At 43.2% G+C, this 22,952-nt stretch overlaps 3 protein-coding genes across 5 annotated transcripts; 2 read left to right on the top strand and 1 right to left on the bottom strand.

The window, feature by feature from the left end:
* The first annotated feature begins 776 nt into the window (after positions 1 to 776).
* On the top strand, positions 777 to 8,598 carry ankra2 (ankyrin repeat, family A (RFXANK-like), 2). The gene is made up of 9 exons (XM_076284062.1): positions 777 to 904; positions 1,623 to 2,005; positions 2,361 to 2,519; positions 3,130 to 3,195; positions 3,954 to 4,051; positions 4,910 to 5,035; positions 6,169 to 6,235; positions 6,520 to 6,600; positions 7,574 to 8,598. The coding sequence occupies exons 2-9, from the start codon at positions 1,750 to 1,752 to the stop codon at positions 7,627 to 7,629; spliced, it is 909 nt and encodes a 302-aa protein (XP_076140177.1). The 5' UTR covers positions 777 to 904; positions 1,623 to 1,749; the 3' UTR covers positions 7,630 to 8,598.
* A 1,685-nt stretch (positions 8,599 to 10,283) lies between these two features.
* On the bottom strand, positions 10,284 to 15,509 carry btf3 (basic transcription factor 3). Of its 3 annotated transcripts, none has more exons than XM_076284060.1 (6): positions 15,425 to 15,509; positions 14,235 to 14,303; positions 13,995 to 14,108; positions 13,504 to 13,705; positions 12,610 to 12,666; positions 10,284 to 10,726 (listed from the first exon to the last, which is right to left on the bottom strand). In XM_076284060.1, exons 2-6 carry the CDS (start codon positions 14,301 to 14,303, stop codon positions 10,680 to 10,682), a joined length of 489 nt encoding a protein of 162 aa, XP_076140175.1. In that variant the 5' UTR covers positions 15,425 to 15,509; the 3' UTR covers positions 10,284 to 10,679. The 3 variants fall into 3 exon arrangements, with proteins under 3 accessions (XP_076140175.1, XP_076140174.1, XP_076140176.1); XM_076284059.1 differs by having other exon boundaries at positions 15,362 to 15,488; XM_076284061.1 differs by lacking the exon at positions 15,425 to 15,509 and adding an exon at positions 15,198 to 15,348.
* Positions 15,510 to 20,457: 4,948 nt separating this feature from the next.
* On the top strand, positions 20,458 to 22,252 carry foxd1 (forkhead box D1). Its single transcript, XM_076283239.1, has one exon. It carries the CDS (start codon positions 20,704 to 20,706, stop codon positions 21,766 to 21,768), a length of 1,065 nt encoding a protein of 354 aa, XP_076139354.1. The 5' UTR covers positions 20,458 to 20,703; the 3' UTR covers positions 21,769 to 22,252.
* The last annotated feature ends 700 nt before the right edge of the window (positions 22,253 to 22,952 follow it).

The raw sequence follows: 22,952 nt of genomic DNA, 5'->3' as shown, positions 1-22,952 counted from the left end.
AGACATTATGGGAAAATTATACCGATAGCCTACAAATATGTTAGAAATGTATACTACTATATAGGCCCTATGTTATATGAAAATATGTTTCTGACTTCCATATTATCTTATAAAGTAACTTTTAACAAGTCTTCTAAATGTCTTATCAGGCAGGCTATTCGCCTACCCAGTTCAGATAACTTTGGTGTATGGTAGACTAGACTATATCAGGGTCAGAAGTGCCCCGGGGTTAAGTGCAGGACTGGACAGTAACAACAAGTCTCTTGGTTCTAGTTTAAACAAGACAGCCAGTGGTGTAGCCTATCAGATATTGCATTAGGCCTACATAGGGCCATGAGGATTTGTGAGTTTGTTATAATTCTTTGAAGTCATTGGCCTATATGGAAAAAATTACCCAGTAATGTATGAAACAAATTTTGAACAAACTACTAAGACAACCTACACAACTGCAAAAATAGGCTACAATAATAATAATAATAATAATAATAATAATAATAATAATAATAATAAAAACACATATTTTAAGAAGGGCCACACTACCCTTCATTAAATTAAAGTTGGCCTAGAATTGTGGCCTAATCCCTTAATAACATTTAAGTGGCTATTCTTAGAAGTGTAATTCCTTTATAATAAAAAAATATATATTTGCTGTCCATTTTCTTTAATCATATGAATGTAAAAGAAATATATAGAGTTCTACCGGTACATTGCCAAATGTGCTCGCTCTCGGTGTTAGTGGCTGCTATGTTGGACCACATAGTCTGTGTGCTGGACACGTCAAGAGGAACATTGAAATCGGCTCCTCTCGAAGCAAAACAATAGATTTCAAAACAACCCACGTTAGCCGGCTAGCTAGCAATCAAGGCGTGCTCTGTCGCTGTGAAGCACAGATCTGCATACTGGGGTAAGTGGAGTCTTTATTAAATTAAGAATAGAGAAGGTACTGTAGAGGTTTGTTGAGGTTCGTTGTTGAGAGGTTGTTCGTTTTTACCCTTTAGAAACAGCAATCCTATACCCAAAGCATAGTTAGCAACCAAGCTAGCTTGATAGCGGTGTTCTGCATCACATTCCCTGCATATCCCACTGGTATTATCGTGATATAACGCTGTTATAACACTCTGTAAGACCAAGTTCCCCATGGACTCTTTCTGAATAAGATCAACAAACTGTCGTTAAGTGACAATATGTTACATGCATGCAAGAGACACTAGCAGGTTGCTGTTTTTAGCAGGGTGTAGCTATGCTAGCCGGTTTATCATCTCCAATGAATAGCATGTTTGCTCCTGTTTTATGCTAGCTAGCTAGCGAGATTGTGTAACGATTTCATTTAGTCACAGTATTTACGTTAGACTGAAGTAGACTCTGGCACTAGGCCTACATTGTCGTGTCATAAACTATTTGTTGACTTAAACAAACAACATGGGTATACAATGGCCCTAAACAGGTCGTGAAACTAACATTAGATATAATCTGTGGTTATTCACTGTTGTAATGTGTCTGATTACTTCAACACAATTCGAGTTCTAACCTCGTTGTAACCTAACCTTCGTGTAACGCTGGTGCAACCAAATCACTGTGCTATGCAGATTGGCCGTGACAATACGTTACATTTTCTTTTGCAGGAAAACATTGGATGTTTTTGATGGGGGCTAGGCACTTTGACTGTAGTTTGCAGAACAAAGTTTCCCAGGATTAATCCGTCTGTGACCGACGGAGATTTAGAAAGGCCGCTTGTGTGAGGGGTGCCCGATGGCCACAGAGGACATGGAGGGCATGTGTGTGATGCCAGACATGACTGGCATCAAGACAGAGCACCCGGTCGGCGTGGGCGCATCGGAGGACCCCGGTTCGCAGAACGTCGCTATGGGGATCAAGTTCATCCTGCCAAACCGTTTTGACATGAATGTGTGTTCGCGTTTCGTCAAGTCGCTTAACGAGGAGGACAGCAAAAACATCCAGGATCAGGTCAACTCGGATCTTGAGGTGGCGTCAGTCTTGTTTAAAGGTAATCCGGCCACCATCACCACCCTCCATACACACACAACTAGGATCTTATGATGGCGTGAGCAGTGCACAACCCCCCATATGAAACCACTTACTGCTAGTAGTATGCAGATTATCACAGACAACAACTCAACTGTCTTAGAAGTACCTTCACCTTCTACAATAAGCAAAGGGTAAATGTACTGAAAGTAAAATGCAATTTTTTCCCTATTCTTCAGACATGATGTCTTATGATGTCCCCCCCCCCCCCACACACACACACACACAACACACAACACACATACACATACACACACAGAGAGAGAAATCCATGCCCTTCATCTCTCCTGAACTGTTCCTTGCTTTCTCTCGGCCAGCGGAGTGTAACATCCAGACGTCTCCCACTCCGGGGATCCAGGTGCGGCACGTGTACACACCGTCCACCACCAAACACTTTTCTCCCATCAAGCAGTCCACCACGCTGACGAACAAGCACCGCGGCAACGAGGTGTCGTCCACGCCCCTGCTCGTGCATTGTGAGTAGCCATCGTCCACCAGGGCACCACGGCACCTGTGTCTTACCTCTCTCTCACACTTACACAGAGACACAGACACAGAGACACAGACATAAAGACACACACACACACAGGCCCAGATACTGACAGCACAGCAGCATAGATAATCTGTGGTAAAGCAATATTCTGTCGTAGATGCTTTTTGCTTGAATCTTCTCCAAGAACAACGACTGACAGAGGAAGTCGTTAACCGACCAACTATAGGGGCCCAGATCCAAAGAGTGACTCAAATATACTTTTGGTTTGAAGTCATAAAGAATCAGCTGAAAAGAATGATTTTCCACTTACTCAGTGACACACACACACACACACGCACACTTGGCTGTAACTCATTATTGGGGATCAACTAAAGCGATAGTGCAGACATGTTTGTCGACCGCCTCAGTCCTCAGCTCATTTTATATGTCCATTCCATTTTAACCATTTTGGACTGAGATGTAGTTTTATTGAAGAAGAGCAAGCTGTGCTGGACCTGCCTGCTCTAACTGGGTCTTGGCTGCGTGGTCTGTCTGGGCCTTGGCTAGACCTGTGCGGTCGGACTGGTATGACTGGCCGTGTCTGTCTCTTTCAGCTCTGTCCATCCACCAGCTGGCTGCGCAGGGGGAGATGGTCTACTTGGCCAGTCGCATTGAGCAGGGTGAGTGAGCGCGACTGGGCTGGGTTGGAGATTTGCATAGACTGATATATATACAGTATGCAGATATATATTATTTACTATATGCAGATATATATTATTTACTCCCTGTGGCTGATATGTATATAGTCAATAGATTATCCTATAATATATATTAGTTATTCTCTGTACTGCAAGAGAGACACCAATGGCCGGAGACAAATCCCTTGTGTGTGTTGACATACTTGGCCAGTAAAGCACAGTTCCGATTCAGTTTCTGACCTCTCAAACCAGGGATGGAAATTAGCCCCCGCCACCCGCAAAAGGGTGAATTTGTGTACTGGCGGGTGAATTTAGTGAACTTACCAGCCACTGTGTCGGGAAAAATAAATAGAGCATACCACAAATAGTCAGATCCGGTCTAATTTTCATAGGTATTGTTGGTTAAAAATAAGAAAGTGTCTATAGGGATCATGTAATGTTGCCAACTCATAAGGGTAAATTGTGCTGATTAGCGGCGGGTAGATTTTTTTGAATCCACCAGCCACAGTGGCAGGTGGACAAAATATTGAATTTCCATCCCTGTCTCAAACACACTGTGCTTTTATCATACAAAACCATCAAGCACAAATTCTGATAAACAGACTGTTTGTGCGGTTGCTGTTAAACAACATTATCTACTGATTTCAAAATGTACTGCAGTGATGTGCCTTCTCATTTGTGTATGATTCAGTTACTAGATGGGTGATTGACAGCTACGTGGTTATGTCTTGTCCAATCAGAGACCGTGATTAACCTGCAGGACGAGGAGGGCTTCACGCCTCTCATGTGGGCCGCAGCTCACGGCCAGATCGCTGTCGTCGAGTTCCTGCTACAGAACGTAAGACATCACCACAGCAACACAGTCAACACATCGTATCACCGTGGCAATGGGGTCAACAGGAAACCACAGACAGGAAATATGATATGCGATGTGTACTCACACTCTTGTTGTCACTGGTGCTCAGTTTGATGGACAGCCAGACTAGCAGAAGTCCAGTTCTGTAGGAGGAAATGGAGTGAGGAATGGAAGACATTACTGTACTAGTGTGAGCGTCACTGTCAGAGGGAAGAAAGTGGGGGTAACTTAAGGGGAGAAAAGGACATTTCAAACGTAATATCTGGCAGTAATTGAAGGCATTTCCCTCAAGGGCATGAGGGTGGTTGTACTGAGTTGGGCAGGCATGTCCCTTAGGTGAAAACACTCAACAGGGCCTTCCTACAGGCTTTACAATCATGAATGGAAGGGCAAATCTCATGTCTGTAGGACAATGACTCATGAAGCTCTATATTCTGTCAAAGAACAACGAGTTCAGTCGTGTAGGAATATCAGGATTGTCTGTGATGTATACAGAGTGAAACTGAACAGTGTGATCACATAGATATTCGAAAGCTAGATACCGCATTAGACTCCAGACCGTATGTAAATAGCGCCATATTGGTGGGGGCAACGACCACTGGAGGCCAATGGAGAAACATTTCCCTGATGGGAAATCTGACAGGTGTCTCTGATTACCGGCAAGTGTTGCCCATGGACAGTAAGGTGTTTGCCCCCAGCAATATGACGGCCACATTCACGTATGTCACCTAATAGAACTCGACAGACAATGCGGTATCTAGCTTTCTAATATCTATGTGTGATCACCTGTATTGAAACTCTCTGACCTCTGACCCCTGACCCCTGGTGTTCCCTCTCCAGGGCGCTGACCCCCACGTCCTGGCCAAGGGCAGAGAGAGTGCCCTGTCCCTGGGCTGCAGTAAAGGATACACGGACATTGTAAAGATGCTGATCGAGTGTGGAGTGGACGTCAACGAATATGACTGGGTAAAGCCAAAGATGTCAAAGTCCAGCTTCAGAAAGTAAAAGTCCTGCAATGTATTGGTTCTACCTGTGCGCTTAACACAGGTGATTTCACTAATTAGCTGATCTACCTGGCTTAAAGGTGCTCTAAGCGATGTCGTACTTTTTTTAAGCTAAAACATTTTTTGCCACTTACAGCAAACATCACCTCACCATCTGCTAGCTGCCTGTGTCCTGAATACACTGTAAAAAAAACGCGATCTCGGCGGACAACCCAGGCTCCAAAAACGGCAACAAAAACAACCTGGGCAAACCTAGCCCAAGCCAAGCAAAAAAAAAACATACAAACATAACAAACTGTTCCAGCAAATCACCGATGAGATGCGCGCTTAGGAGAGTCTCAATTGCACGGGAGAGAGGGGAGGAAGTAGCGAGCTAGCTTTCTGTTTTGTTTGAACGTCAACAGAAGTGACGTTACCCAGCATCGCTTAGAGTGCCTTTAAAAGTTGTGCTAATTAGAATCAGCTGTGGCAGGACTTTTGCTTTCTGAAGCCGGACTTTTACATCACAGAGCAAAGCAGACTACTCGGCTCAGCTCCGCAGTAGTGTGTCACTCACAACGCTTACAGCTCTCAGCCACTGTGCTGGAAATCAGCATTTCATTTGAATCAGATAACCATTGTCAGATCTGGAAATAGATCATTATGTGTAACAGCTTCAAAGATTTCTGATAACGTCAGGCAGAGAAATTCTCACAGAAAGTCCAGAGGTGTGTTCAAATTCGCAAACATAGGCGAACGTTTTGCAAACAGGTTTCTGTTTGCGTTGAGTTTTTGGCGAACGTTTGCAAACACTCACAATCAGTCTGTGGAGGTAGTTCTCCGCAAACATACAGTGGAGCTGGACGTGGGTTTGACGAAGGTAACTATGCAATTACCGTTACAATGGAATGTCAACACCAAATTGTTAAAATTTAACTGTTCAGAGAAACTGAAACGTCAGCCACAAACGTTCACCAATGTTTGCCGAATTTGAACACACCTCTGTTTACATAATATTGAGCTTGATTTCACTGAGCAGATCCTTTAGCTAAATAGAGTGAGGACTAAAGACTAAATGATACATGATAATCAACTGTATGTGCGTGTGTGTTTCAGAACGGCGGTGCTCCCTTGCTTTATGCTGTTCATGGCAATCACGTTCGCTGTGTTGAAATCCTCCTAGGTGAGTGTGTGTGTGTGTGTGGGGGGGGTCCAATGTTGAGCTCAGGTTGCTCCCTGTCTGTGGTAATAGTTTGTGTGCCATTTTAGGTCTAAACATACACACACTTACCGTCTGCCAAACACACACATACACGTACCGTCTACCTAACCCACATACGTCCCGTCCCGCCCCGTCACACACACACACACACACACACACACACGCACACGTCCTGTCTGCCTGCGTACTGACTGACTGTTTACTCCGGAGCGTCTGGTTAACCTTCCCGCCTGTTCCTCCAACAGAAAGCGGAGCCGACCCCACCATGGAGTCCGATTCTGGCTTCAACGCCATGGATATGGCCGTGGCCATGGGCCACCGACATGGTAAACATCCACATGTCCAAACACAGCAAGAGAAAGGATATCATAACATAATAACCTAGCATAATATACATTAGCCTAATGGCACAACAAATCATTGTCACTACAACCCAAAGTCGTCACATTTGTGCAAATCATAAGTTATTAGCAAATCATTATTATTTGCAAATGACACTGTGTGGATTTTTGGGGACATTTGAATGTTCTAATTGGGGGAAAGCTTAGCGGGTTCAGATGGGGGCTCTAACAAGGAGACGTTGACAAATTCGAGGCGGATATTTACAATGGAAGACCTCTGTGGTGTATCGCCTGTCAGTGCACGCCACCACCCATGCACCCACCCACCCAGAGTGGCAATCAGACTCCCTATTTGTGTGTTTTCACATAATTAGTCAAATAAGCCACCTCTTAAGGAATTTCCTCTATAGTAGCTAGTGTGGAGTGTGTGTGGGGGCTCGGGGTAGAGAGTGTGTGTGTGTGTCTATGTCTGTTTAATGATACCTGACAAACATCAAGCGAGTGTGCAGCAGCATGATGTCATGTGTTTAGAAACCTGGTCCCGTTCAGGAGCCGCGTGCTAAACTCAATCGCCGCGCTGCTTTGAGCGAAACCAGCAGAAGAACGCCACCTCGCTCAGGGGCTTCTCAGGGAGAACCGGGGCTGATGGGGGCGTTCTGCATAGCAGCATAACAAAGCAGACAGTCTTTAAGTCCCAGGTTGACCTTCCTACGGGCTTTACAAGCGTGAATGGAAGGGCTAATCTCATGTCTGTAGGACAATGACTCATGAAGCTCTATATTCTGTCAAAGAACAACGAGTTCAGTCATGTAGGAATATCAGGATTGTCTGTGATGTACAGTATACAGTGTGTATATGCATGCATGTACAAATGTAAACAAATGTTTTTAAACTATTGTATCACTGTATGAAGTATTGAATGAAATAAGTGACCTTCTCATCTCCTTTGGGTTCTTAGTTCAACAGGTTATGGAGGCCCACCTACTGAAGCTGCTGCAAGGAATTAAAGAATAACAAAGAGAAACAAAGTGGGAAGCTGCAAAGAACAAGAGGACAAAAATGGAGAAATAGAGGGAGGAAATAGAACTCTGGAGAGACGGATGGATGGAAGAAATATGCTCTTGATGAAAGGACAATCACAGTCACACTTGTTGGGAGTTGCAAAAACGTAGCCCATCTTCCGTTCTGCATGTTTACATGTACTTACAGCAAAACAGGACTCGTCCATTTTGTTGTGATACCACTGGAGTTCATCCATCAATGAAGGACTTGTTACTATTTATAGTTTGTGTCTGTGCATGTGAAAGGTAGCGCAAAAGGAAAACTATCCTGAAACATTAACCAGGGTGTTTTTGTTTGTTTGTTTGTGTATTTGTTTGTTTGTTTTTAACTGAGACAAGTAAGAGGTTCAGTGATTCAACACAAACACATTAACTCAGAGGAAGTAGGAACCCCTCCCCATGTTTCATATCCTGTGACGGTGCCTCACTCTGACAGGTAAGATGTGGACACCTGAACAGCAATGGACTTGACAAAGAATTCGACCCAGTTCTGCTCCCACCTTGGGGGTCATCTGGGTGGACAGGCCTCCACTATGCCTAAAGGAACCTCTAACCATGCAACACCTGTTTAAAACCATGGGTAGAGATTCTCCTCCGTTATACCTAAAGGACCCTCTCTTACCATGCAACACCTGTTTAAAACCATGGGCAAAATTGGGTTGTAATTTGTGTGACGTATTTATTTTTGTGCTGTGTTTTTTTTTGTGTGAGTGAAGTGACTCCAGTAGGAGTTAACCAAATGAAGTGAACACCGCAAACTAAAATGCTTGATTGAGTAACTGCTACATGGTGTTTAAACTACTGACTGAGCTCCATGGTGTTAAACTACTGACTAAATTGAGGTGGAAAAAGGGATCTTCTTGGTGTTGTTAGATGATAGCAAAGAATTATTAAAAAACAGTCATATTACGTTTGCAACATATTTGCTTAACTTATCGGTGCTATTTTGTCCATCAAAATAAACATACCATAACTGGTAACTTGTGTTTGTTTGTTTTTTAACAGTTAATATATGTTAGCAAGGTAGGTTAGGAAGTCACCCAAGTGTAAAGTCATTTAATTAACCTTTAATCCTATCCTGTACATTTAGATTATGGAAAATAGAAAGTGAAAAGTCATCCTTTTAACCTTAAATGCTGTATAATAGATTACAAGACAGAAAGCCTAAGATAACATTCACAAAAAAAAAAAAATTATACTTATTTGTCTGTGTTCAGAAGAGTAGTGAGGTTTCAAAGGAGTTCCGTCATAAAATGTTTAACTGCAGATCATTTTTAAGCGTGACCAGGATAATTGAGACAGAATTTTTTACTTTGAATTTGTTTTTACTTTCCCAATTCTGCTGAATAAAAAGCTTATATTAGAGAGGAGTATTTCATAGTTCCTGTAGGGGTATTTGGGGCGCATTCCAAAAGTAGTGTCGGATAATGTGACCCACTTCAAAAAACAAAAAAACACACAATAAACATCCTGTTTGGATGTCTCCAGAAAAAAGTGTCTGTGAGCAAATCATCTTGTGTGGTTAATTGGTGATGCTTACCTTCTCATGAAGCTTCAAGGGCTTTAGAGCATCATGCACGGTAGCTTGTCACACACACGCACAGAGACTGTTGTTTATCTATTGTATGTGTGTCATGCGGGGTGAATCTACGGTCTCTCCTCGTTCAGAAGGGAGACTGGCGCGGCATCACCAGGCCTTCTCCCAGGAAGCAGTTCTCAAGATACCCGATCGATAGCCAACTGTACAATTACGGTTAAGGTATCTTGCAAACGCTTTTCTCATTTTAATAACGTCATTTCCAGGCATGGAAAGTCAGGTAATTGTATCATGTTTAGGGCAAATTCAGAGGATTTGTTGTAGCAGTTTATACAAACCATAACTCTGAAAGAGACACAGGGGCAGTGAGACCTGGGAGGTCTAAAGGTCTGTGTCTGACCCAGCGGCACCATCTTTTAAAACACAGTAGCCCAATTAGTGCCTCCGTTTAAAAAGTAATGCGTCACTAATACAATTTTACCTCAACAAATTAGACTGTACTTAACTGGACATAATGAAACAATAGCTACCAGCGTACCTGCCCGCTAAACTAGCTACTAGGGAGAGTGGACATTTAAACAAGTGAAATTTTAGCCCTTGTATACTAACAAAGTATTGTGTAAGGTCACAAATATGCCAGACTCTCGAGTCACCATTTGCCAAGGAACATTTTAGGGAAATTAGCAGTCTACTCCAGAGTTAGATAAGAGCATGCATACCCTTATCTTCTATGTGCACGCAATAACCCAGTCTGACACCATTAGCCTAGCTTAGCATAATTCACTGTAAGTGGAAGACTGAATAGCCTATAGGAAGTTATAGGCTATAGGGCAGCTATCAGCAAACTGGGAAACCCACTATCTGTGAATAATGCTAGTCAGACTGGGTAATTGCACGCACAGAGACTATGCATTTTCCTATCTAACTCTGGGGTACACAACAAATAAGCTTTGTTCCCAAACATTCCCATTCCTTTAGGCTTCATAGAAACAGTATGTGTGTTGAAGTACCAACATCACTACAAGCTAGGAGCCCAACTAGCCCCAACTATAAATACACATGCCAGTCAGTTTAAGAGGTGTTTTGATAGCAAACATTTATTCCAGGTATGCATGTTTTATTTCAGCAATGGCTGCGAAGGAGTTGGCCTCAGTAACACGGGAGACAACAGCCACAATCAGCTCCCAACTCTCCACATTTCGCCACAACACACAGTCCAGCTCCGACATGGGACTAGAGCGTGCACGCACACACACCTCCACCCATCAGACAGGCCAGCGAGGACAGCAGTGCACGAGAATACCAAGCGGATTTTCAGGAAGGATGGGGTGGAGTGGATAAGCTTTTTTTTTTTTTTTTTGGGGGGGGGGGGGGGAAGAAAAAAAAGAAAAAAAGAACAATAACATCGTCCCATTTTAGCTAGTCGAGAGCAGAGGTTCTGTGTGGCGTGTCCGTCTACTCCCCCTCTAGTTAGCCTCGTCCTTCGACGCCTCGTCGAAATTCTCCACGAGATCTGAAAGACAGAAGAAAATCAGATGAGGTGAGAGGTCATGCAGCTATCGGCACCTCTCAAGAGGTCATCATGGCAGTCCTGCTTCCCACACACACACACACCATAACCCCCTACACACACCAGGCTGGGAAACCGCTAGACAGCTAGAATGAGTGCGCAGATCATTCCCTGATGAAGAAAATGAATTTAACGCAGGGAGGCCCTGACAGTGTTTATGTGAAACCTGATCTGAGCAGCAATTTGAACAGTTTCCTCACTCACTCTCTTTCCCTGCCCGTCACCCTCAACCACTGCCCAAGTACACATGGGTCTGTGTGTGGCCACACTCTCTCTGTGTGTGTGTGTGTGTGTGTGTTAGAGCCAGGGGACTGGAAAAGCACACAGCTGTAAAAATGGTCCTGTCGAGGATCAAAAGAAGGTTTCCTTTTGTGAAATGAAATCTGATTAATGTGACTTCCAGAGAGCAGCTCCAGGGAGCAGGGATGGAAACCACTCACGCAGGGCAGGGCTGGGGGTAATTGTTTTCAGTTCGCAACAGAGGCGCGGGGGGGGGGGGACTGCTGTAATGGTACGATGGCACAGGCAGTTAACCCCTTGTCATCGCACTGCCCTGCTCCTTCAAAAGCTTAGGGAGCAAAGAGTAATCGATTGTTACATTTTGGGAGAAACTTGGGTTACAAGAACACAGGAGCCTTCAGATGGCTCATGGATCTGTATGTGTGTGTGTGTGTGTGTGTGTGTGTGTGTGTTGGAGGGAGGGGAGGCTATAATGGCAACCTTATGCATCTGAATCCCTCTCCTTCCCTAAGAAACCCAACCGCAGCCTCTGGGACCCATGAACAGCAGAGGGCACGTCTCAAACGCTGGGGGCTGATAAGCGAGTAGCTGCCCTGGGCATCGACCTCAACAAGGACCATTTGGCCGTCACCACGGTGATGCCAGTTGTCATGAGCACTAAACATAAATGGGGTTCTTCAACAGGCAATATATCTCCCGCTCTGCCCCTCTCCTCACAGACACGAGACAAGAGGCACACACTGATGCTCCGTGTGCAATAGAATGCATTTAAGGAGGGGAGTTTTACTTCAAACTCTGATATGTCCTACAGGTTCCTTCAAACTCTGTCCTACAGGTTCCCTCAGTAGACCTATTCTATCCAAGAGAACCAAGCAAGTGGGGTAGTGATTGGCGAAAACGACACGACAAACATGTCCTGGATCCATTTACAGACTTGGAGGCTAAACCTCATTCCAACAAATAAAACTACAATTTTCACATTAAAATGACATAAAAACTGACTGCTTGTTGAAATCAAATATAATTACATCAAAATATGTTGCCCAAAACCTTCAAGGAACACGTCAACATTTAGGGAAATAAACTTCTCTGTAACTGTTAATTTTAACTATAGTAATGTTCATATTCTGCTTCAGCTAAATACTATAACCAAATCCATACAATGAGACAGCAATTTTCTAACATGTATGTATGTATGTATGTATACAGGCAAAGCACTGCTCTTTGGAATTTGTGTAAAACCAAAGCTTTTTAGGTGCTGCGTGCAAATCACTCCGCTCAAGTCGCAGTGCTTTGCCTGAATGAGAATATAGTGCTACCAATAGAACATAAAGAATATAGGGAAAATAAGCTAAATCCCCAAAATGCTGGCGTGTTCCTTAAACACTGAAGAATCGGAATCTGATATAGACCCTTTCAACAAGATAAACAAAAACAATGCTTGAACGTTCTATTTTGTTCCCAATCTACTTCCTCTTCATTAAGATAATATATGGAATGTTAAAACGGAAGCCTTGTGGGAACAACTATGATGCTGATAATGGAACTCTTGAAACGGTCAATAACAGGGTTGTGTCGTCACTCACCTGGAACGTCGTCATCATCTTCCTCTCCTCCGGCGATTGGTGCCTTACCATCCCCAGCTGTGGAGAGTGTGGGGGGGGGGGTTAATTCATGCTGATTCACACACCAATAGTTAAATGCATTCAACACAGGTTCAAATTACAGCAAGCTTTGCTGAAGACCAGCAGTTTCCAGTAACTCATATATTTCTGTGGCTTTAAGGGTACTGGAGGCTGTGGCACCAGTTACTGTGGCCTGGCCTGGGTATAATTTGACATGAAATGGAAATAAAACAGGCTCTGCTGGATTGAGAGATAATCTGCAACAGTCGGCGGTGGGGGGCCTGTCACTGCGAATGCCACGGCCATTTTAACCAAGGAAGCAGCTGCAGCCAGTCACACACCCCCACACTCCATGTAGTCACACACACCTGTCCTTCTATGTCCCTCACACGCTCACTGTAAAAAAAACTACCAATTATTTATTCTAACCTTCGTTCATTACTAAATCTGACAGTTAACAAAACTCTTGAGACTTGATCTCAAAAGAGTATGTAAATAAATGTGTGTATCTACAATGAATTCAATAACACTCACACACATAGAGAGCAAGAGCTATTCAAGTTTACCCACACAAACACCCACATTTTTGCATGATAGTGAGTGATTGCTGATAACCACAATGGGAACAACATTTGTCTCTTCAGCACTGTAAATATTCTGAACCATTTCAACCATTCTGAACCATTTCGTACAGCAGACGTTCTGAATATCATTCACTTTGTCGAAGCTTTCCATTAACATGGGAGCCTTGGGAAGCTCATTAGCCAGGCTAGGCTGTCACTCTTCCCCTCAACTCTGCTCAGAAACGGGCTGAGTGTGTTTAGCATGTGCGGGCGCGGTCACACACACACACACCTTGTTTGGGCAGGTTCTCGGCGAGTTTCCTCAGGCTGGTTAGGCTGTCGGCTCCAAGCTGGTTGAGGATGCTGGGCAGCATCTCTGTCAGCTGCTTGGTCTCAGCGTGGCCGGTGATGGTGAAGGTGTTGGCTGCCAGGGAGGCCTGCACTTTGGGGTTGTTGAAGTGGATTACTGTCCCCTGACTTGTGAACATGTTCACCTGTACAACACAGAAGGCATGCAAAACAACAGGTCAACACTCACAATTCACTGGGTCATAAAAATGTCCCTCTCCATAATACAATGATCAAATAAACAGCTATACACTCATCAATGCACTAAATGAGCTAAACAAAGTCATAAAAGGAAGAAAATAATCGGCACACAACACCTGCTGTTAGGATTTAAGGATTACATGGTCATCTATCAGCTAAGACAATATCAGAAATATTCAACTAGGGTCTTTGAGTGTGTCTAGCTTTGGTACATTTCTAAACATACAACTGTACCTCCTCAATGCCAGAGATGTTGTTAACTCCCAATTTCTTGAGAGAGAACTGGAGTTTCTTGTCATCAGCAGTGGCTGTTCTGTGGACAACCTTCTTCTTTCTGCGGGCTGTTCCCTATTAATCACAACACAAGTGTTAACCTTGAAAACATGCAATGTATGTGCCCTACCAAATTATTTTCACCTATTTTGTAACAATGGATGATGTCTCAACCAGCTTTTAATCATGAATGACATTTACCTTTCCGCCGATGCGGACTTGTGCCTGCAGTTTGGCGAGTTTCTCCTGATTCATTATCGTTTCTTTCATCTGGGAGAGAAAAAAAATGAAGAAATGTTTACATGGATTTTACATGATGTTGTTGCAGTATATGTGCGTGGTTTGTTAGAACAAAGACAAAAATCTCCGTGAACTCAATCAGCCAAAAGGCCGGAAAAACTCGACTACCGATTACAAACGGCACAGCACAACTTCAAAAATAATGGTCCTGTACCCGGCGTACATTGAAATATCATGGTAGCACTGAACAAAGGCATCAGCTGAAAGGTGTAAAGGGTTAAATCTAGATGCCAAAACGCTTGGGGTAACTTGTACACTGAGCTAACACAGACTTGTAAAAAATTTTACCTGGCTGTGCTTACAGTCAGACCAAAGACAAACGCGTCCAAACATACTTAATTATTTATTGAATTACACGTTCATCATTTTAAACGTTCTCACAAAGTTAAGAGAGTTTGTAAGTTGACTAACTTGTACATAACTGGCAATCATGTTATACGTTACTTGGCCACACGTTAGGCCTTGCTAACCCTAGCTCTTCACAGCTAACTGAGCTAGCCAATATCTTTCACACCAGCATGTAGAAGGGCGATAACGTGAACTTTCAGCGCGCAATAAGTCAACTGGGCGGCCAACAAGCCAACAATGTCGATTACAGGAACAAACTCTCTAAATGTTTATACTTATTAATTAGAGACTTCTCCTATCAAAGCATGGCTAAATTAAGGGAAATTAGATCTACATCATCTGATGTCTTTAGCACATTAGCGTTAGCTAGCTAAAACAGATCTGGCTAGTAAGGAGCCACCGTTAGCACACTGACAATTCGACAGAAAAGTGGAATATGTAGCTATATCGCGTTATATCAAACACAGATGAAGTCTGCGTTATAGACGAAATCTTTGAAATGAATAAAGTACTGACAAACTCTTTGGTATGCGTTCGCCGACAATACGATGTGCTCCAAAAGCTTTGGGCCTGTCAATCCAGTTCACCCCTCGTCTCAACTCCGCGCCAGTTTACTTATATTTGCTGGTTCGGTAAGAGTCCGTTTTTCCCCAGGTTTTGAGAACAAGGCTCTAAATTACCTCGTGTCTCGGAGCTGGAAGTGCCTGTGCAGGAAAGATAGTATTTTAGGGCTCCTCACTGACCTGCACGCTAGCAGCGAACACACGCGGAGAGCAAGATGGAAGCGAGAGAGGGTGGCGGAAGTGACGTCCGAGCACAAATGCAGTGGCGTGGGCTGTACCCAAAGCAGAACCCCTGGCTGGCGGAACCGGGGAGCTGTGTGAGCCGAGCGCAGGGAGATAACAGATCACATCGGGCCAGCACCCACGCGCAGTCTACACCACGGCCGTCAAAATGTGACATTTCATGCCGCTTAGTCAGGACTTGCCTTCATTACCCTTTATGTGTATGTTAATCTTCATTAATGTGATGGCTGCAATAATAACATTACATTTTGGTTTTATCTTTCAATAATAGGCTTCCAATCAAGCTAAATCGTTCCAGGCTTACCATAAAATAATCAGACTGTTGACATCTTTTATTATTCTAATGACATTACTCAAACACACACACACCCGCACGCACGCACGCACACACGCACGCACACACACACACACACACACAATATTGCTGTAATAATTAAACAATACTACCACAGAGTCAAAGGCAAAAAGCAAAACTTGGTGTTAAACCTGGACCTACGTTTGTTGAATGTAAATGTATGTATATTATTTAGGCTATTATATTATTTTTCTTTCTTTTCAATATTTCTCTAAATGCCTATCAATTACTATGGAATTGGACCTCTCCAAAATTACCTCTCCATAATTTGTAATACTAATGGTTCAATATCTGCCCATATAGTTTCCTCAAGAACATATAATTTATTGGCATCTCAAAGTTCAGCATGGACACATTGAGGGTCCGTATTGCAGATGTTCTTCTTATTGGCCACAAACTGATCTTGTCCTCTCAGCTCTCATATATTTTTTTATACATTTTGTCTATGCATTCAGGACAAGGACAATTATGACTAAGGAGACTGTTTCAAACCCATAATAACACAGACAGATGAATGCCCTCTCTGCACAAACCAATTAAAGGAATACTTTATATATATTATTATATGTGCAGTTTACTATTAATACTGACCCATAGAAAACTAACAGAAGTAGAGTTGTGTAATGCATTTTCAGAACTGGTATCCCTTCCCTGCACTTACAGTATTAAGTGGAATGGCTAAACACAGTATGTTTGCATGTCTGTTTTTCCACACTATTTAGGCAACATGCAGAAAAAAAATCTCCATGGAGAAAAGTAAATAGAATTAGTCAAAGCCTAGAACAGTGGGAGAAATAGTATGTGCATACGTACACATGTGTATGGGTGGTTGGGGTTGACTAGAGTAAAGGTGCCTTTTGAACAATCTGTGCTTTGCGTGTCCCCTTCTCTCTTCTCTATCTTTCACACAAGTGAACAGCACAGCACGCACACAGACACACAATCTCTCACTCTGTCACACACTGTCTCTCCATCTCTCTATTGTGCACCATCCACACATCACACTAATAAAGCTCATGAAACAGTTTATATGCAATGACAGTGTACTAAACATGAACATAAGATCATACTCTAATGTCACACAGGTGAATGGGTATTTGATCAGATGCATTAAACAATCTCGCTCGTTCTCTCCCTCTTTGTCACTAACACACACACACACACACACACACACACACACACACACACGTGCGCGCATACAACAATGGGGAAAAGATAACTTTTAACACGTTTGTCTTGGACCGATTTTGCGCATGTGATACATATTAATCACATGGCGAGGGCCCCTGGAGACCGCCGTTCCGGTGACATTCATGGGATTTGTCACCGCGAGGAGCCACGGAGGGGATTGCGTTTCGCAGTTAAGTGCTTTCTTGGTACCCCGTGGCACGGAAACCACCCGGCCTAGCACCTCGGGGAGTTTAGAAACACTTTAGATGTGGGTTAACCACACATACGGATCCTGACCCTGCTCAAAGTGTCGCTTCAAAAACGCACTCTCACGCAGACCATTATGCCAAATGAGAACAATTGAGAATAAATTAAAAATCTGTGATCAAAACCACTTCAGTCATCTTCCCAAAGGCAAATTATGACCGTGGTGGTGCGATGGACCCATTTATGGAAGAGCACGACTCGATTGTTGCGCAGGCTAGAACCAGTTCATCTGGATCTGTAATTGAATATGTAATTACAATTTTCAGTGCGATTAATTTTACTTAAAATGTCTAAATTAAAATCTAATCCGTGGAGGTTGCACGTTGTCTATAAGCCCCACAAAGACTGAACGTCTACTTTTGAAAAAATAACTGTAGTTTCGAATTATTATTATTTAATTTTATCAAGTTCTGGTGACGACTAAATCTACTGAGATTTGACAGGTTTATAAAAAACGCGTAAGCTCGGAAACACGTTTGAAGTTTGATTCAGTTAAGGATTGCCTGACATTTTCCCGGAGCACGGGTAGATTGCTCCACGAGGCCTATGTGTAGTGTATTAAAGTGCATCTGAAAATGTGATATTACACCTGAGGAGCCGCGTAAAATCAATATTTATTTTTATCGCTGGTTTTATTGCTGTCTTGAACTGCTTAATCATACAACTAAACAACATTTTAGGCAAGGAGAAATCTTGGGAACGTGGTCTTTTCGGTGATGTGTCAACAAAAAGGAAGGATATTTCGCTATAAATCATAGTTTAATCTGACTGAACCGTTTTGAAAAGCTTGCCAAGTATCGTAAAATAGTTTGAACAGAGTGACGTCTTTTATTAGGCGTGTGTGTGTGTGTGTGTGTGTGTGTGTGTGTGTGTGTGTGTGTGTGATGCTTTGATGCACGAATTACACGTAGGCCTATTAAATTTAGCTTAGCATTCAAATAGTATTATTTTCCATGTTAGTAACCACACAAGCGTAATGCTCAAAATGTCAGGCTACCTAGAGCTCTTTACCTGCGCAAACGTGGCTTTTGGGCTGCCAGTCATTTAGCAGACTATAACTGCATGTATGGGTATGATACATAGCCTAACTTATTTGAAAAGAAGAAGGGATATGCCCACACACGATATCCTCAACCAACTATTTGTGCACAATTTGTCATCACACAACCCTAGCCTACTGCCCAAAGTGTTCCATAACGCACCGCTAGATGGCGCTCTTCTCCATTATTACACCAGTTGTTGGGAAAGGTAAAATAAATAGAAGTTAAGTACACAAGTTCAACCACACCAGTTACCATAAAGCAATCATCAAAACGCCACCAGATGTTTTCTCCATCATACAGAAATACCCCGTCCATCTTTACAGAGCCACCAGAACTAACAACACTATGGGGCAATAAAAATATAATTATAACCCTATGTGAATGTGTTTTGGTCATTGCTGTCATTTATGTTCATTTACTTAGGTCAGACGCCTAACAATACATTTATACCGTGGACATCCTTTGTTTTCTTGCGTAAGTGCATTTTCATCACCCATAGGCCGCGGGCCCTATATTGTGTAATTTAACACTGGATGGTATTCCGGCCTACTTTTAGGTAATTTAAAGATCTAACCAAGACATTACAATTCTGTTGAAATAAAAAGTAGCCTATCAGAGGCGAACCATTTTAAATATTCATCTTCAAGAAGTGCGTAATTTCAGCACATGCAATAGCCTAATTAGTTGCACTGAAGATTCCACATGCTCAGCAAACTTGTTAACAACTAACAAAGAGAATAACTTCGTAAATCATATGGTTTACATTAATATATTAACAGATGACAATACATGTGTCATATCAAATATAATGCGCCTCCGGTGTAGCTATCCAAAGGTCTTTTCTACACTGGGTGAATTATATTGTGTCCGAGTGAGCAACAAAATGTTTCAGGCTGCTATATAGGCCTATCCTAATTTCTGCCCTTGAAGTGAAGTGTCTGTTGCTTCTCGGGAAATCAAGATCAAAATCATTATTCACCACAGCAATGACCACTAAGTAGGCTACACTTGAGTGTAAGATGTGAATCGAAAAAATCTATCGGCTGTTGAGTGTAGCCTTATTTGACTTGGGATCAGTGTACCTTTAAGTGGAGTTTACAATATTGTATTTAACTTTTGCAATATCCGCATACATTATGCTCTCAATATTGTATTTACAAACACAAAATTAAATCTGGCCATAAAACAACTCAAGCAAAATGTTTGCATGAATTTGCATGAATAATAATAATAATGTGGAAAAATAATGTGAAATACCTATAATTGAATCGTGTATTTAAAATGGTTTACGTGATGAATTTGCATCGGTCTAAACTGTTGACAAGCGCTCTCCTGGGAATATGTATAAGCCTTCCTTTTATTATGCAGGCCTACAATATAGCCTAAACATTTATTCATAATTATGATAATAATACAATTTTGATAACATCAAAAATGCTATTATTGCAACAACAAAAAAAAGAAATCCTGTTAAAAACAGCAGCACATGAGGCAAAGGCCCTTATTTCACAAGCTTGCATGCTGTTCCGTGTTCCGCGTGACTGATGCGAGTTAACAGCTGACTATTTTCCATTACGAATGGCTCGCGGATGATCTAGATCACTCCTGTGTCACGCAAACTACTGTGTGTGGAGAAGGCAGACATGAAAGCCGCGTGTGTGGACTCCAAGCAGCGATCTCACGTTACAAACACGATCAACATAACCACTACCCAGTGACACTAGCACAACGAAATATATCCATATCAATAGCTTTTGCGAAATCCTAAAAGTCCTTAGATAAAGCATTTAAATCAGTACAAATTATGACCGTAGCAGGGATGGTCCTACCCGCAAGCATGTGCTTTGTTCGAAGGGCTTCTTTAAATCTTCTAACATACTGTGCAGTCTTTTTTAAGACGCTAATTGGACCGAACGGTTCCTCCTATTACTGTGCTGGGATGACCACCTTAAAGCCAGCCGAACTTTTTTCTCATCCGCTACAGCTTTTTAGGTATTTCTCAAAGGCGTTTTGGGCTTATTTTTTTCTCTCTTCACTTGCTGTGGTGACGTCCCGAGACCATGTGATCGTGAAGCTGGTATATAGACGCTGGAAAGAACCGCCCTCTTTGGAATCCTAGTTTGGCCTTTTCCAGGTCTCCCCCACAGTATCTTAAATTAGCGTACGGATGCTGCTTACTACTCTGCCTTTCTGTGCAGAACAACTACACGACAGGCAGGCGACCAAGCCCATGGCACACGGGGGGCCCAAGCACAGCTCGGCTCTCCTCGGCACTCATCGCATCCTATGAGCCTTTCCATCAGTGGACACACATACAGGGTAAGCAGCACGCGCGTTCTATCTCCGCCGTAGCGCCCTGGGAGCACGCGGCCGTGAGAGCCATGACTTTGAGCTCCGAGATGTCGGATGCCTCCGTGCTCTCGGAAGAGACCGACATTGATGTGGTGGGTGAGGGTGAGGATGCAGACAGTCATACGCGCTCCTACGTGGATGAGGTGGCGCAGATGCAAGACGACATCCTGCTGTCCTCCTCCCCGCCGTGCGGAGACTCATCTGTCGCCCGGGATCCGTACAAGCCGGCCAAGAACACCCTGGTGAAACCCCCGTACTCCTACATCGCCCTTATCACCATGGCAATCCTCCAGAGCCCCAAGAAGCGCCTCACGCTCAGTGAAATCTGCGACTTTATCAGCAACCGCTTTCCGTACTATCGGGAAAAGTTCCCTGCGTGGCAAAACTCCATCCGCCACAACTTGTCACTGAATGACTGTTTTGTGAAGATCCCGCGGGAGCCAGGGAACCCCGGGAAGGGTAACTATTGGACTCTGGACCCGGAGTCGGCCGACATGTTCGATAACGGGAGCTTTCTGCGCCGTCGGAAGCGTTTCAAGCGCCAGCAAGCGCCTGACCTGCTCCGAGACCATGGTGGTTTTCTCCCCGCTGCTGCCGCATACGGTTACGGACCCTACGGCTGCGGCTACGGGCTCCAGCTGCAGTCGTACCACACGCACTCAGCGTTGTTCGCTTTCCAGCAGCAGCAGCAACAGCAGCAGCAGTCGTCCCGCCACTCTCACGGCGGAACCCTTATCCCCGCGCCCTCTCTGATGCCCACGAGCACGGAGTTGGCCAGGTCCCGCTTCTACCCCCCTCTCAGTCCTAGCCTCTCCTCCCCCGTACAGACTACGGCTAAGTCCGGTTCTCCGGTCCAGCGATCCCCGTTCTCCATAGAAAGCATCATCGGGAGCTCAGTGAGCCCCGCGCACTCGCACTGTGCCTCGCGGACTTCTCCGGTGATCCCGGTGTTACCGTCCTCACTTGCGACGCAGCATTCGCCAAACCCGGCGCCTCCGCTACCGGGAGTAGGCCTAGTGCACGGTGGGACAGCATTACACTCAGTGGTCGAGAACTTTTCCAACCGGATTGTCAGCAGCACTAGCGGCTGTTAATTGGTTGTGTAACTTCACAGTTTTAAAGAGACAAAATCAAAAACGCCCCTGTGTTAAAGGTAGGATTATTTTTGTATTGTTCTTTCTTGTTTGCAAACAGCTGAATGACGGACGTTAACACAACTCGTGCCTATATTCATGCTGTGAAAAAAACATATAAATATAAATATTTATGTTAACAGTTTAGTGTTCGTCTAATTTCTATCCCCCACGAACTTACGTTATTAAAAGTGATACGTACATCACTGTCTAGGGCGCCTCAGGATAACGACATTATTAACAGGTTATTAAAATGTCACTTGTTTAAAACAATGTATTTTGTGTCAAAACACCGATGTTTTTTTCTAGTTTGACAAATTGAAACATTTTTCCTGTTTTGATTTGTTCTTTGTTATGAAAAAAAAACGAAGTTGAAAGTCAAACATTTTTTATGCAGTGTGTTTCCGTAATAAAGCATTGTACATTCTTTGGCAAGTATTGTATACTCGGAGTGTGATATTTTTACACGGTTTGTTTTTCAACAAAAATAAATATTGTTTAACTAAAAATGACAACTGCTTGGAAAATATCTTGTTAAGATTGTATTGCATCGAGTAATTTATCATTCATTAATATGGTTCAGAGTATTTAGCCTAATAGATATCTAAATACTGGGGACATTTGTGAAGCCAAACCATGTGATAAAAGTTAGGTTACTCCAAGTTAATTTGTTGGGTAAAGCAATGAGCATTATCAACAGTGATCATCGATAAACATTATAACTAAATGTTAATTGTGGTCGCTGTGTTTTTTAAGCCCTTTTGAATTTCAAAACACTCACAGATAAGTGTTACAGTGTTGCTGAACATAGGGCCTACTTTTTCTGTTTAGAGTGTCAGTTCCTATAGTGGTTGCTGTTGTCACGTCAGAGGAAGGCCTTGTCCTCAGAGAGAGAGAGAGAGAGAGAGAGAGAGATGTGAACTCATCTTTAAGGTTATGGAGATGTCTGTTGCCCAACAGATGTTTATCTTAAATGAACACCAGTAATATACATATGTATGCAAATAAATCAGTGTTAAATTGTGCTAATAGGCTATAAGCTAAAAATAGAAAAGGGGGAACCGTGTTTTCTCTTGTATGGCTTGTGGTGTTTTGTAGCCATTCTCTGAAGAAGCCATTTGGGTAGAGGAGAAATATGCCATCAC

Source organism: Alosa pseudoharengus, unplaced genomic scaffold (assembly GCF_046254945.1).
Source record: "Alosa pseudoharengus isolate Yale_2024_CS ecotype anadromous, Long Island Sound unplaced genomic scaffold, YU_APseudo_1.1 YU_APseudo_1.1_scf_14, whole genome shotgun sequence".
Lineage (NCBI taxonomy): Eukaryota > Metazoa > Chordata > Actinopteri > Clupeiformes > Clupeidae > Alosa > Alosa pseudoharengus.
The sequence above is the reverse complement of the archived record's forward strand: the minus strand, read 5'-3'. Positions and strand labels throughout refer to the sequence as shown.